General features: G+C 38.2%; 1 protein-coding gene across 5 annotated transcripts in view; it reads left to right on the plus strand.

Annotated features, from left to right (window-relative positions):
• Positions 1 to 14022, plus strand: part of LOC146364832 (arf-GAP with coiled-coil, ANK repeat and PH domain-containing protein 3-like) — a 69907-nt gene extending 55885 nt beyond the window's left edge. For 2 of the 5 annotated variants that reach the window (XM_084915868.1, XM_084915873.1), the window contains 14 exons: positions 1217 to 1268; positions 1562 to 1662; positions 2369 to 2480; positions 2847 to 3055; positions 4216 to 4285; positions 5309 to 5403; positions 5498 to 5715; positions 5813 to 5902; positions 6066 to 6167; positions 6252 to 6478; positions 6595 to 6704; positions 7172 to 7282; positions 7373 to 7434; positions 13210 to 14022. In XM_084915868.1, coding sequence (XP_084771994.1) covers positions 1217 to 1268; positions 1562 to 1662; positions 2369 to 2480; positions 2847 to 3055; positions 4216 to 4285; positions 5309 to 5403; positions 5498 to 5715; positions 5813 to 5902; positions 6066 to 6167; positions 6252 to 6478; positions 6595 to 6704; positions 7172 to 7282; positions 7373 to 7434; positions 13210 to 13316 — 1666 coding nt within the window. In that variant the 3' untranslated portion in view covers positions 13317 to 14022. The remainder of the gene's footprint in view (positions 1 to 1216; positions 1269 to 1561; positions 1663 to 2368; positions 2481 to 2846; positions 3056 to 4215; positions 4286 to 5308; positions 5404 to 5497; positions 5716 to 5812; positions 5903 to 6065; positions 6168 to 6251; positions 6479 to 6594; positions 6705 to 7171; positions 7283 to 7372; positions 7435 to 13209) is intronic. The other 3 variants (XM_084915871.1, XM_084915869.1, XM_084915872.1) reach the window with 3 other exon arrangements.
• The last annotated feature ends 1268 nt before the right edge of the window (positions 14023 to 15290 follow it).

The raw sequence follows: 15290 nt of genomic DNA on the forward strand, positions 1-15290 counted from the left end.
TCTGACAAAGCAGTTTTACTTTCATTATACAATATGTCACGCAATAAAGAAAAGTTTGGTTACCAGGGTAACCCCGGTTCTCTGAAAACCGAGTGAAGTTTTAAAGGGAACATTTTAAGTCACAAAAATGACAAAATTATCGAAAGTAGTTCTAGTAAATAATTTGGTGAAGTGACGAGTAAAGAAAAAAGTTAGGAAAATATCTTAAAAACGAGTAGTTATGGATGAAACAATAAACACAACCGAACAAAATGGCATTAATAAGCAGGCTCAATATATTGCTCAATAGAATACTTCATAATAGGCAGGAACTACATGAAGGAAAAAGGTTAAGTAGAATTAAAGAAAATTTACTAATAGTACTAGAATTTATTAGTAGTTCATTTTAATTACATAATTTAGAAAATATAATGAATTGTCTTTATAAGGTAAAATCTCAGATTCAATTAAAGAGGATAAAATCTTGAATTTCCAGTCAGAAAGAGCCTTGAAGATACATTTTTATCACCTTCCTTTAACATAGATGGGCCATTAAAGAGTTTCTTAATGCAAAGCCTGAAGCAGAAGGAACAAAAAATTATTCTAGACTAGATGCATAGTCATAGTTAATACATTTGTAAATAAATACATGGTAAATGTTTTATGTTATCCTTTATTAATGTAGGGAAATGTGTTCTCTGCATTTAACCGAGTCCTCAGTGGGGACCAGTTCTAGCTCATGCTATGCATAATGCATTAATCACGCAAACTGTGACGTCAATACATCACCAGGACCTGCTGGAGGCTTGCTTGACTCTTTCTCCTAAGCAAAGGATAGATTAGGAGAGACAGAAGCTGTTAAAGGTGAATTCATGGTGTTATTAAGATTTTATTAATATAGAGGGATGAATATGTTAGAGCAGCCAACCAAACTTTGATGGAGCCAGCCGAAGCTCAAAGGTTTGTTCTCTGGGATCAGAGCTTTTAACCATATGTCAAGGTCCTGTATCTCTTAAGGCTTAGAGAATCTCTTTATAAAACAGGAGATTTGTTTGGCTCCGTGATTTTAGTCAGTTATTCCAAACATAATCCAAAAAACAGAGGAGGTGACCTACTTTAGAAACTTTATAATACTACTAATAAAGAGTAAAATACCTTAAAAAGGTTGTGATGATGTGATGCATCCCTTTAGCATTTTATGGATTTCAAATGTTTTTATTTCTCTCCCTCTGTCTAGACGGTGGTTCTCCATACAAAACAGTCAGCTGGTCTATCAGAAGAAGCTCAAGGTAAGTCCACTTTAGTCCATGTCAGCTTTCTTTAGGGATGATGTGGCTTGTGAGAGTTTAGTAGTGCTGTTTATGGTGATCTACATTGAATTATGCATGTTAAGCGGGTCAGAGAGTAATAAACATAAAATAAAAACTGCTCTGTCTGTTTTAGCCTGAATACTTAACCTCTCAGGTCTCAGTGTACCCTCAGGGGGAGCCAACAGCTGGTTAGGAGAAATGTATATTCTAGAAGGAAAATGGCTGTTTTCTGTGTTGATGATAGCAGGAATGAGATGGTTTTGTGTTTGCAGGATTCTCTGACGGTGGTAGTGGAGGACCTCCGGCTATGCTCTGTTAAACCATGCGAGGACATCGAGAGGAGGTTCTGCTTTGAAGTCGTCTCCCCCTCCAAGTAAATAAGCACGATGCCATGATAATGATAAACTGGTGACCATACTGGGATCAATGGCTCAGATCACTGTGGTCTGACTATGGTGATCCTGTAACTTTTCCCGTAGAGACGCCACCAAGTCAAAGTGTGTCTGTGTCATGTTTATTTGTCTAGTAATAATCATAGACTGTAGCAAAGTGACCCATTGATTTCTGGGTTTTGCATTTTCAAGCCACAACATAGTAATTTAGCTGCCACCAGGTTGTTTTTTTAGAGCCAGAAGTCACCATATTGGGATTAGATTTTTCCCATCAGAAGTTGTTCCTTGGTAATAATCTTAGCCAAAATTAGCACGCATTTATGTGAGACTTTTATAGCTGAAAGAGAAAATGATTGCACAACAATCAATCCTATCCATCCATCCAGTTTAGGGTCATCAAGGGTCTAGATCCTACCTCAGTCATAATTACAGGAATTCAGGCCATATCTCAAATTTTAAAGTTACTTATCACAAAGTTTCAATTTACTAAGTATCTCTAAATTTAAACTCACATAAAAAAATAAGTTAAATATTGACTGCTTTGTTCAAATCACTGCTGTGTCTAGGTACAGCATCAGGAGGTGGCTTGTTTTACTTTATTCTTTCTTAATCTGTGCTTTAGGTAATCATAAATATATTACAACAATCCTTTTTCCGATTCATGAATATAATGTGGGCGTCTTTCAGGAGCTGTATGCTTCAGGCTGAGTCTGAGAAGTTAAGACAATCGTGGATTCAGGCTGTTCAAGCTAGCATCGCTTCAGCCTACAGAGAGAGCCCAGACACGTACTACATAGAGGTGAGTCAAAATTAATGGGAAAAAAATACTTGTTTATGAGATGTTTTTCCATGTTTTAATTCAAATATGGTACTTTTTATTCCACTATAATCTATTTATCTAACACCCACAGTTGCTCTATGATCAGTTAATAAATTATGCTGCAATGCCCTAAACTAAAATACCTGTTATAAAAAAATAGTCCAGTCGTAGCCGATGTTCCTATTAGGATATTTAAACTTAACGTTTTATCTCATTTGTTTAATCTGTAAAGTTTAATTCACATCGACACAACTCCACATACTCCCTCTCAATTTATAACAAATAATACTTTGTTTCATTAAAATTGAGTGAAATTCCATCCTAACTGATAGCATTTGTTTGTAGCATCTGGACAGAACAGCCTCTCCATCCACAAGCAGCATCGATTCAGCCAGTGAGCCACGGGAGCGCAGCGCCCGGGGCGAGACCATCCTGCAGCGGATCCAGTGTCTGCCGGGGAACGAGCAGTGCTGCGACTGCGGTCAGGCCGACCCTCGCTGGGCCTCAATCAACCTGGGCATCCTGCTGTGCATCGAGTGCTCCGGCATCCACAGGTAGAAAAAACGCCTGCATTATTCTCAGAAAAGTTTGGACAGGGCCATGTTTACTATACTATACCATCTCCTCTTCTTTTAACTACAGTCTGTAAACACGTGGGAACTGAGTCCTCTGGAAGAGGAACCTTGACTCATTCTTGTCTGATAGTATTCTAGCAGCTCCACAGTCCTGGGTTGTTTTTGTCATATTTTCCGTAGGTTGTCACTTTTAGCTTAGCATTGGAGTCTGCCAGTGTCACGTTAAAGGGAAGGTCATCATAGTCATATTGACTTCCCAACAGAAGAAGAGTGTGAAAACAGCCTTTCAATGTCAAACTGCACAATTAAGCACGATAAGCATCTTTAGGGTGGACTTAAAGAGTCTGAGTGCTTCCTCTAAACCTGCCTCGTGCTGTGTGGTGGCTGCTGGCTCTGAGGACAGGAAGAGGTGCCAGCCGCCTGCTAAAGTTGGGAGAGCACGTTCTGCCACACACGCTGCTGACAGATTAAAGTGCAGGACACTGCTTATTGGATCAGTCGTGCCTTGAGTGAGAGTTTTCACAGAGTGATAAGTCATTGAATAGCTGAATTCAGTGCTGGATATGATGTAATGCTGCTGAATGGAGGTACCATGTTTGTAGATAAACACTTCCTTTGCACTTTTGTTTCCTTACATCACACTGTGGCGTCATTGAGGGTCGTTTTCAGGCGTCCGATCCCTCAGGAGTTTTGTATATTTTGCAGCCACAATTTTCACTGCTTATGTAATCTCAAATCCCGTCCCTGAATGTGTGTATGCGTGTGTGTGTGTGTGTGTGTGTGTGCCCACCTGTTGAATATTCATGCTCCTCCTTTGGACTGTTCTTCTTACAGAGAGATCAGACGTGGCCTCTTGTAGCTCAGTGCAGTTTTTTTCTAACGTGCAACAGTTGCCTAGATACCAGACAGTGATTTGCATGACATTAGGAGCCCGGGATTCAAATCAGGTCACCACACAACGCCATGGTGCATCTTTTCATATTAGAAGAATATAAACTGCTTTTTGTTTTCTCGAGCTGGACGCCATCTGCTGCTTTACAGTCCCAACAAAGTGAAATTCTTCCCCTTTAAGCACTAAACAGTTTGACTACAGAACATCAACAGCACATCTCTGGACTCTGAATATGTTTCTCTTGCAGGAGTCTTGGAGTTCACTGCTCAAAGGTGCGCTCACTCACGCTGGACTCGTGGGAACCAGAATTATTAAAGGTACAATTACTCTCAGCTAAACAGCCAGTCACCTGAAGATGAAAAATGGATATCAATGTCTCATAGCACTTGTTAAAACCTACTGTGACAAAAGGCTTCACAGTTTGAATAAAATCATACATTAAACACAAGTGTACCTGTTCAAACAGACAGTCAAACACCGTCGTGCATGCACACCTCCATAAACATTAAAAATATAAGATATGATAGTATGTCAGACTAAAGAGGAACCTATTTGTTTGGCTTTTTCCAAAGCAGTATCCTTGTAACCAGCTAAAATGAACACCTTATGTGGAATAAATGGTTTAAAAACACTGAATTAACTGAAATAAAAACAATAATAAGACTTTTATAAAAGTAAAGGATAGTTTGCACTGATAAAATGATCTAAAATAGAGAAAAATACAGGAATTGTTTTGATCTTCAAAACCATTTATGAACATGTTTCTTGAGAATGTGATATCTACATGACCATTACTTAAGTATTTATATCGTAACATAATACGTTGTTATAAAATAACCCACTTTATATTGTATATAATGTATCAATGTAAAAAAAAAGCTTCTATGTCACTAACACTAAAACAAATAAAAACTATTATAACTAAATGAACCAAACTGGAAACTCCACTTTGGAAACTAAAATGAAAAGAAGGCAAAAGTTGAAATTCATTAAGAAATTACAGAAAAATTTAAAATTATATTAACTGTGGTCTAAAGGCAACTAGTCAAAATACACAAAATGTATATCAAAATGTATCTCTGAAACCAATACGAGCTTTATGTTTGTTTAGTTAGTTTAAAAACAGAAATGTTAAACCAACGGTGAGTTTGTTTAGCTTAGATAAACTAGCAGTTTCCATTTTTAGTTTTTATGCTAAGCTAGCAAGCATTTATATTTTACAAAAAGACAAGGAAGTGATCTGGGTTATCTCAGCTAACCTTTAGCAAAAAGCCCAATATAATTCGTAAACTATCAAACTATTACTTTAAGTTCTTAATCATTGTCATATTTCCTCGTAGTTGATGTGTGAACTCGGAAACAGTGTCATCAACCACATCTATGAAGGCTCCTGCCAAGAAAAAGGTCTGAAGAAACCATTACCATCCAGCTCAAGGTGAGAACTGATGAAGCGCAGCTAATCTGATCTATAAACATGTGACCTTTGAGGCACTAACATCAAAAGTCGTATGTCATGTGGTTTTGTTCAGGCAAGAAAAAGAGGCCTGGATTAAGGCAAAATATGTAGAGAAGAAATTCTTGAAGAAGCTGGGCTCCACTGAGATACTCATCAACGGGGCGAGGAAGTCGGAGCGGCGGTGGAGTGTGAAGAAATGCCGAAGACACAACAGCGCTACGACGGTGCCCAAAACACGGCGGAGATACCGACAGGAGCCTGGAAACACCTCCCCCTCCACCTTCTCCTCAGGTATGTCAGGTGAAATGCAGCTTAGCGATGTAGTTTTCCAGTGTTTTTCATACAAATTAGACACCATATAAAAGCTTTCTTTCTGTTCATCTCATAGCAGCTGCTAAGTTCAGACGAGAATCTCTGTTCTGTCCCGATGAGCTGGACTCCCTCTTCTCCTACTTTGATACGGGATCTGGGCCTCGAAGTAAGCAACTCCCTACTGTGACACTCACACCTTTGTACCACACATTTTAAAGCATGGGAATACAGAGCTTGGATTGTGTGTTCACTATTGCACCATTAAAATTACACTAATCGCTCTGAAAGAGACAGCTGTGACTAATGTGTCCATGTTGTGGCGCCTCCCGGTCCGGCAGGTCTGAGCAGCGACAGCGGGTTGGGAGGCAGTACAGACGGCAGCACAGACATCCTGGTGTTTGGCTCAGTAGTGGACAGCGTCACAGAGGAGGGTGAGTCCAGGGGAGTAACTGTAACGAGCTGCTTTTATTTTTGTATGCGGTTGCTGTTGCTGAGTTTTGTTACGCTGTCCTCAGAGTGTGAGGTGTCCGAGGACTCGAGCGGAGAGGCTGAGCTGGAGGCCGAGCCAGAGACGTCAGACCTGGAGGACCTAAGGGATCTTCATCCCGGAGCCCTGCTCTATAAAGCCTCGAAAGCTCGTAACCTCCCCGTCATGGCTGCAGCGCTAGCTCATGGAGCTGATGTCAATTTAGTAAACGAGGAAGACGAAGGAAAAACGCCCCTCATACAGGCTGTGATCGGGGTGAGTGAATCGACCGAAGAGGTCTGGAAACTTCTCACGCCGGTCTTTCATTAGACAAAAAATCTGATTATGACATAATCCAATGTAAACATCTTTTCACTTCTGCTTTATTTTAGGGTTCATTGATTGCCTGTGAGTTTCTGCTCCAGAACGCTGCTGACGTCAACCAAAGAGACGCGAGAGGGAGGGGGCCCCTGCATCATGCCACGTATCTGGGACACACGGGGTGAGTCATGAGGAGTTTTACTCTCCCCGCTGCATTTCTAACCACTTCACACATGGTTTACAGTTTAGTAAAGCGAGCTTTGTTGGAGTGATGCTAAGCTTGTCCAGGACAATGAGCCTCGTGCAGGAAACTTATTTAAAAGGCATGCATGAGTGATTTAAAAGAATTGACTTTTCCTTTTATGAGAAGTTCAGGCTTGTTGTTCTCCCGGGAAAACCATTGTTTGACTGAAAGTGGCTATAAATCATATTTTCACTCCAATAGTGCCAGGCTTCTCAAAGCACGGCCCTTGGTTAGTTTTTGTGTGGGCCCCGGTTGCAACAAGGAAACAGACTAAACCTTCCTTACTTTTACAGATACATCCAGTGTAAAAGAAACGTGACCTAACTTGTGGTTGAAATATTTAAAAAAAATGATTACCATTGAGGTCTGGTTATAATTGATCGTGTTTTCTTTTGTCTTTCCAGGCAGGTGTGTTTATTCCTCAAACGAGGAGCTACACAGAACGATGGTGACGAGGATGGCCAGGATCCTCTGAGTATAGCTGTGCAGCAAGCCAACGCAGATATAGTCACACTGTATGTTGTTTTACTTACACACTATAGAGTCCATTAAGTGTTTTTCAAATAACTAACATCCTCTTTTTGATTTCTCATTTTTTCCTTCAGGCTGCGTCTTGCCCGGATGAACGATGAGATGCGGGAGTCAGAAGGACCCTTTGGACAGCCAGGTCAATACCCAATCAGCAGCCCCACTGAGCAGCAGTATAAGAAATGCATTCAGGAGTTTATCTGTCTCAATATAGCAGCTTCATAATAATCAGGTCAGGTTGAACTAATGTAGGGGGTGCCAATAGATGCATGAAGACACATGTTTGGGGATCTTAGGCTTCATGTTCGTCTGAAAGACTTTTTACTACCCAATTTTCTTCTTCTCTACATCTGTCATGTTTCTCTCCGCAAACCTAGCAGCCGGCCGCTCCCTTCTCAGGGTCTAACAGGAACTCAGTGTTTCTAATCTACTTTTAACGATGTCAGTTTGGACCAAAAACAGAAATAAATTGGCCAGGTGTGGCAGAGAAATCACTGCCAGGGAAACGTTAGAAATCTATTAGTTATTATGAGGCCGGGAGTGGACCTTAAATAATGTTATCAGCAGAGCATTTGGGACCAATCTAGGACTTTGTTTGAGGGTTTCAGAGGATACAGGGAGCTCTGAACCAAAGAACTCAAAAGTATTAGGTTTCATTTCATCATGTGGTCGGGGTGTATATTTTGTGGGATTCCCTGTTTTAGACACGTCTGGTTCCTGAAGTAAAAGCCTCTTTAGTTTTTCTAGTAGACATGGCAAAACTACCCAAGACACATGGAGGTGTTGTATTAGAGATGTGTGCCATGGAAAAATGATGATATTGATCAAAGTGATGAGGATATCTGTATATTTGTCTGTCACGTGGCTCTTTGGTATATGCTAACTTTACACACTATATGTTCTTTTAAAGATTTCCCAGGAATTTAGAAGTTGTTTAAAACAAAGCACAGCACAGCAAAACGTGTGAAATCTTAAGACTTATCTTAAGACTTATCAGTGAGGGTGCCGGTCATGTAAATTTTGTGATCACAGTGTGAATGCTGACCTTTCAACTAACAGACCACTAACTATTCATGTGTCCTCAAAGTGAACTAGGATGTACTACTGTAAGAATAACAACTTACATATGATGTCTCCAGTTGTCAGTGTGTAAATCACACAAGTTGTACACAGAAACAAAACTTTACCAAATGGAGATCATTAGACTTGTGCTTTATCTTATGGACTTGAACTCCAAACAGCACTTACTGCTATAAATCCCATAATTCCACACATGCAGACTGAAAACATGGTCGCCATCTACTTAAAGCTGAAAATCTGATCTGCTTGTCAAACCCAAGCTTGTTGTATGCACAATCTAATTGTTATAAACTTTTGGTTTCTAATACCATTATGGTATTATTCCCAATTCAAGGTCAAGACAACAAGTCATATATAGAGTTTTTTGGTTTGAATAATGACCAACATGTACAACATTAACTGCATGCAAGTTTTACTCAGTATTACTTGAAACTATAGTTTGAACCTATAAAGTTGTGAGGAAAGTACAACAGCAACAGCAATGTCTTCCATAGACTTGTAACTTTAACCTCCTGGACCTGCAGTCCCCATATGTCCACATATGCGGACATCACATTTTGGGTTGTCTAGACTAAATACTACTAACTACTAACTAACTATACTAAATTTTGCTCCACAAGGGCCTGATATCCACTTACAAAGACATTATACTGCCACTGTTCTATCAAAATTTAAAACTAATGTCCTCATATGTGGATATCAGACCCTTGTAGAGCAAAATCAGATAAAAAGATAATTCTTTATTTTTACATTCATCAGGTCGAATCAGCCCAAATAGCAGAGAGAAATTAAAAATGCATGCAATGAAAGAGTTCAGGTCTTATGACGTTAATATGGTAGCTTCTTATCTTATTAGCAAACCAGAAACTTGCACCTCTACAGTGTGAAATGGTACACAGGATGCTATCCACAGCCTCACATATGCAAATAAGCTGATGGATATAAAAGTTTTAAGGTCAGCCAGCAAGTTGAAGATGGTTCAGGAGCAAAATAGTTGTTAGGGGCAACAGTTTCATTTAAATGCTGAAAAACTATGTTTTGAAAGTTAGCATGGCGTAAAGAGCCACTGTAATAGGAAATTGGTTGAATTATAAATATACTAAAATGAAAGAAATCTTATAAATATTGAAACCAAAGGAGGAAAAACCCTTCAGGAGTCAGCATGTGTTTGTTTACCAGTAATAATAAAAAAAACAGCCACAGGGGGGTTCAGCCAGTTTCTCTTTCCTACTTGTTTTTAACTGGATCAATTTTTCAAAAATTAACCTCCATTATTTAATAAAAGAATAAAATAGTGGAGGAACTCTTTATTTAAATAACTTCATGAGGGGAAACTGTGAAGCTGCAATAACTGTAATGGAGAGAAAATGATGTGAGAATTATTTCTGCGTAGTGATTAAAAGATTGATTAAGTAAAGCTTTTATTTTTCATTAAACGCAAAATGATGCACTTTTAATTTTTTTTAATATATGACAGGACTCTCAGAGCCATAGTGCAATGACTATTTCAGTACAGATAATCAGTATTTTTTTGTATTATGCTTAACAGCAAGGCAGATGGTATTTTCTTAAGATGGATATAGATTTTTTTTGGGGGGGGGATTAACACCACAACCACACAGAACGATATTAATGTTCCCAATATGATATAAAAATCACTTGTTGGTGGAGTTATTCTTTAGGAGAAACTGCACTGGAAGGTTTTTGATAAGTCACTCTAAACTACCATGTTACTGTATATACAGTATTTGTATGTTAAAATGTTTGTTTATGGTAATCAGATGTGTCACGCCTAGGCTTATATTGTTTGTTAGTTTATATTGCATGGGTGGCTGATGCCCAGGTCCACTGAAGCCCAGTTGCTTATTTTTAAAGTTCTGTACCCAGTATACGTGAATATGTAACATTGAATATTGTTGGAAAATGTTAATATCCATATTATATAATACCAAATCACAACAACAGTGCATGAGGTGACATCCATGGCAGAAATCAGTTAATGCAAACAGACTGAACACCCTCTCCTGCAATCATCTGTTGGCTGGGTGACAAGAACAGTGAACCTGGCAGCTCAACACTTTTTGTTTGACCCGCTTGCTAGCTTGCAGTTAGCGACAGTGTGTTATCTAAAGCCTACATAAAAATACAGACAAACTCCCTTCAGAAATGCTACAGACTGTTGGGGTTTAGATCAAACCAAAGAAAGCTTGCAGAGCTTTTAGAGAGCACAAGTGTTTTTACCAATTTTAGTTTTATATGGAGAATCTTAACAATCTGGGACTGTCTAAAGATGATTATAGTAGGGATGTTTATGATTTCCAGATTAGTTCATATAAACACTATGCACTGGAAAGAATTTCAGCATCATTACTGCCCAATGGTGTTATTTTGTAATTGACACTATAGAAAAAGTCTTATGATAAGCTTAGACAGTATAATATGCCAATGCTTACAGCTACTGGTTTAGCCCCTTTGAGCAAATTTAGTTGGAGAAACTATTTTGCCGCCAATTATTTTCTGACTCCTTCCTAATAATTTTTGTACAGTCCCATTCTTTTATTTGCCAGGTAAAACTGTTTAAACGATATGACATTGACAGGAAGGGTAGCTCGCTCATTTCCGCCTTGTTTCTCATCATTGATGGATTGAAAGCACTTTGAAAACATGCCGTCTCTCAGCCTTTCCTTTTTTGTGCAGTACGTGGTGTCAACACCACCAAAACACTCTCCAAAAGGTCTCAGTTTTTACAAGTTGAATGATGTCGTCGACAAAGCATTAAGCCATTGAAGGATTAGGTGTTGTACAGCTCAGTGTGTCTACAGTGACTGTTGTGTATATAAACGCAAAAACTATTAACACTTTAACTTCTAACAGGCCATTTCTAACTTTCCTGTACTTCTTTTTTCCTGTCTCTTGACTGTTTTCTGTACAATTTCTTTGAATATTGTAATATTGTAAAAAAAACAAAAACAAAAACAAAAAAAACGTGCATCTCAGAATTTACAGTACTTGTGTGTGTTAACACTAACTTCTACCTATGTTCTCCTCTTTGTGTCTTCTAATATGATACTAAAAAATAAACAAAAGGTCTGACTAATCACTAACTTCTCTCTTTCTTCTGTGCTTTATTTCTTCTTTCACTTGCTTTACTAACTTTATTACAAAGCAGAACTATGAAGCAAATAGCAAATAACTGATATATTTAATATTTGAAGTGGTGTGTGTGTGTGTGTGTGTGTGTGTGTGTGTGTGTGTGTGTGTGTGTGTGTGTGTGTGTGTGTGTGTGTGTGTGTGTTTGGAGGGGGGGGGGCTGTTTAGTGCATTAAACAGTATGATATATATCTAACACACAAAACAAAAATAACAACACATTATATAAAAGTTATAAACTGAATTGTGTATCATTGAGTAATTTAAGTATTTAATTAGACAGTCGATCAATAACAGATACTCCTGATCTCAGCTCATTAATTCGGGACATTAAGTCCACAGAATCAGTTTCTTCCATTCCAAATTGCACGCTGTCGCTGCTGTCCACCATTAAATTTATAATTTCTATGTAATGTGTTTTTTTGGGGGGGATTTTTGGTTGATATTCAATTTCTCTTCAGTAATATGAGACGACCATAAAAATGAGAGACTTCATTTCTTTGTAAGCGAGCAAACGTACTAATTCAGCAGGCAAAATAATCAAATAGTATGGATAACTCGATATTTTCTCTTTTTATGACCATTCTCTGTAAACTCTAGAAATAGCCTAACTGTTTGGGAAAGTCCCAACAGGTCAGCAAAGAAATACTAAGACCAACCCATGCCACATTCAGAGTCTCTTAAATCAGCGGTCCCCAACCCCCGTCCTGGTACTGGTTCGTGAGTCGTTTGGTACCGGGCCGCGAGAGTTGGGGCTTGGGTGTGAAATTTATGGTTTTCAGGGTTTTTATTGTTTTTATCATTAACTCTGTTTCCCTGGGTCTTTTCCCGTGTGTTATGAATAAATCTTCTTTGTTTTGGTACCGGTACTGGTTTTATTTTGTTGTACTAATTTGCGACACCTTAAAGGCCGATCCGTGAAATATTGTCGGACATAAACCGCAAAAAAGGTTGGGGACCGCTGTCTTAAATTATCTTTCTTCCTCATTGTGATGCTCAGTTTGAAGATCAGCAAGTCATCTTGACCGGTTTTAGATGCCTAAATGCACCGAGTTGCTGCCAGGTGATTGGCTGAATAGATAGTTGCATGAACAAGCAACTTAACAGCTGTACCTAATAAAGTGGTAGTACTAAAAAATCCTTCTGTTCATTATTCGAGGAAAAAAAAGAGGCAACAAAATCCTTTCTACTGCCTCAATTCTCTTAAGACTGTGGGAACAAACATTTGTAAAATATTCTGAGAGCAAAGGCCAAACACAGATAGGAAAACCAGCTCAATAAGGAATGTCTATAGAGGAAAGGAAACCTCCATATATACCAGGAGCCTTGAACTCTCTGACTCACTCAGAAACAAGCTGGGAAAACCAGGAATTTTCATCCCCTTTTTAATTTTCTGAGCCTGGCAGCTCTCACGGACACAAAAGACTTGAGTTGCTTTTGTTGTGGTAGTAGCGGTGGTGGGCTCAGCGGTCACCATGACAACAGGAAAAGTAGAGGCTCAGTATTTGGAAAGTTGAAAGAGGGGAAGCTTCATGGTGCCTCTGCCCTTCATTCAGAAGGCTCCTCTGTTGTTTCCTTCCTAACTTTCATTTAGAAAGATGTTTTGACTCTTCAAAGAGCTTTGGGTCTCGGGCTGTGGTTTTCATCGTCATTTCCTGTTGTGTTTTCTCTTTTTGTTCATCAGGAGACGCCACGTACCTTGACATCTTCCGAGAATTTTCGCACATGGCTTCCCACAACCCAGAAAAGCTGAAAAGAAGGAGTTTGCACTTCCGACACTCCTTCAGGTAGTCCTTCAAGAATCGAGAGAGGGAGAAAATACTTGAAAAATGCAGCTTTCCAAACATTCACCACAGCTGGATTTCAATGAGGGGTGACCCTGAGGAGGAGCCTGATGCTGCTGAATAAATTCAGCCATCACAGTATACTATACAGTCAGTTTTATTCCACAGAGAAAGCTACAAAAAATGCATAAATAAATAAAAGCCACATTCAAAGTTCATTAAAGTGAAGAAATTAATGCATTTTAGTTCAGTTACAACTTTTATTTTGATAGGGTTTTGTTCTATGAGGATCTGCTGGTCTTTTCCTCTCAAATATATATGTGTATAAATACATTGTTAGTTGAGCACTTGTTTTGTATGAACCATCATTTCTTTGCTGATTCATTACATCAATACTTTCCAGTATGTTTGATTGTATATGTACTGCATGCATGTACTCCTATTATATTTCAAAGATAAGAAAGTTAATATCATTAGTTATTATCATCTTGATAAGCAGTTTTGATCTGAAACATGTTCTCTTTTTCCTTTGTTTTTGCATCGACTATGCTGGTGTAGTCTTGGTGATGTATTTTTGTCTACTGTGGTGTACCACTATGAAATGCAGTGCTTCTGATGCTGTAAACAAGCTGTAGAGACAAAAATAAAAATGCTAATATATCTGAAAAGGCAAATGAGAGATGGATAGAAATAAACATCGTCTGTTCGACTCACTCCGTTTTTCCTTGTCGCTGAGACAACAGCGCCTCCTTGTGTTGAAATGTGTGAAAAATTGATCTTTTTAATTAGGGAATAATCTAAATACAGTGGAGCCCAATTTCAGTTGACTGTGGTTATACAGTTTATAAATTCAATATGTCTGCTAATAATTTCTAATTTCCCAATAAGTCTTTATTTGTGTTTATTTGTCAATATGATGTTTACAGCCACCTTTCCATGCAATATTTAGCTAGAATAGCATTATCACAAGTTTTAATTAGGAGAACAAAATTCTAAATTTAAAAAATATAAATAAATAATAAAGTACCAGTGGTTAAAATGTGATCTTTCACACACACACACACACACACACACACACACACACACACACATCTATATCCAACTCCATCTCTCTCTCTATATATATAAAGATGTATATCTATCTATCTATAAAATTCAGTAATTCAGTTATGAATTGATTACACATTATTTTTCTGTTTAATATATTTGTAAGTAATGAAATTAATGGATAGATGGGTGAAAGATAATCTATCTCTAAATTGTTTAATTTTAAAAGGTGTACAAAAACAATATTAAATTTCCATGGGTTAAAAAAAGTACATTTTTAAATATATAAATAACGAATGGAATGTTTTAAAATGCTGTCTAAGAAGATAAAATAATAAAATCATAATTTAATGCTTTATTTCCATGGTAACTGTCCATCAACTGTTTAAAAAAAGATGGGCGTAGCCACTGTGGCATCACCTATCAGATTTTGGACATTGCATTTGCAGGTGGGGTTTGTTCCTTTTAGAACCAGAAGTGACCATATTTAGACAAAAAAAAGTGCAGTGCAAAGTTAGCAGTCTGCATTTTCAAACTGTAATGAGTGCATCTGACAGATATAAACTTCTACAATTTCACTCACCAAAAGAGAAATGTGGACAGTCAAGGGGTTAAGTTAAGTGACTTCAGCTGAGGTGAGGCCTCTCTGGCAGCTGTTGGCTGAAGCTGTCAATGAAAGCAGCCACACCCTTACATTTAAATGTAAATCACATCAATATAATAATGATAACAATAATAATAATCTTTATCATGATCCAGTGTATACTGACGGTTTTCTTAATATTGTGAACTTGGGGATTTAACTCCTTTTGGAGCCAGCCTCAGCCGACCACTGGAGGACTAATTTTTCAGCCATGAACGTTGCTTCTCAGGTCCTCCATATAGAATTATAAACTTATACTGGATATTAGTCACTTAGTCTGATGATCTTTCA

The sequence above is a fragment of the Perissodus microlepis genome, chromosome 20, assembly GCF_051167445.1.
Source record: "Perissodus microlepis isolate ML-2025 ecotype Zambia chromosome 20, ASM5116744v1, whole genome shotgun sequence".
NCBI lineage: Eukaryota > Metazoa > Chordata > Actinopteri > Cichliformes > Cichlidae > Perissodus > Perissodus microlepis.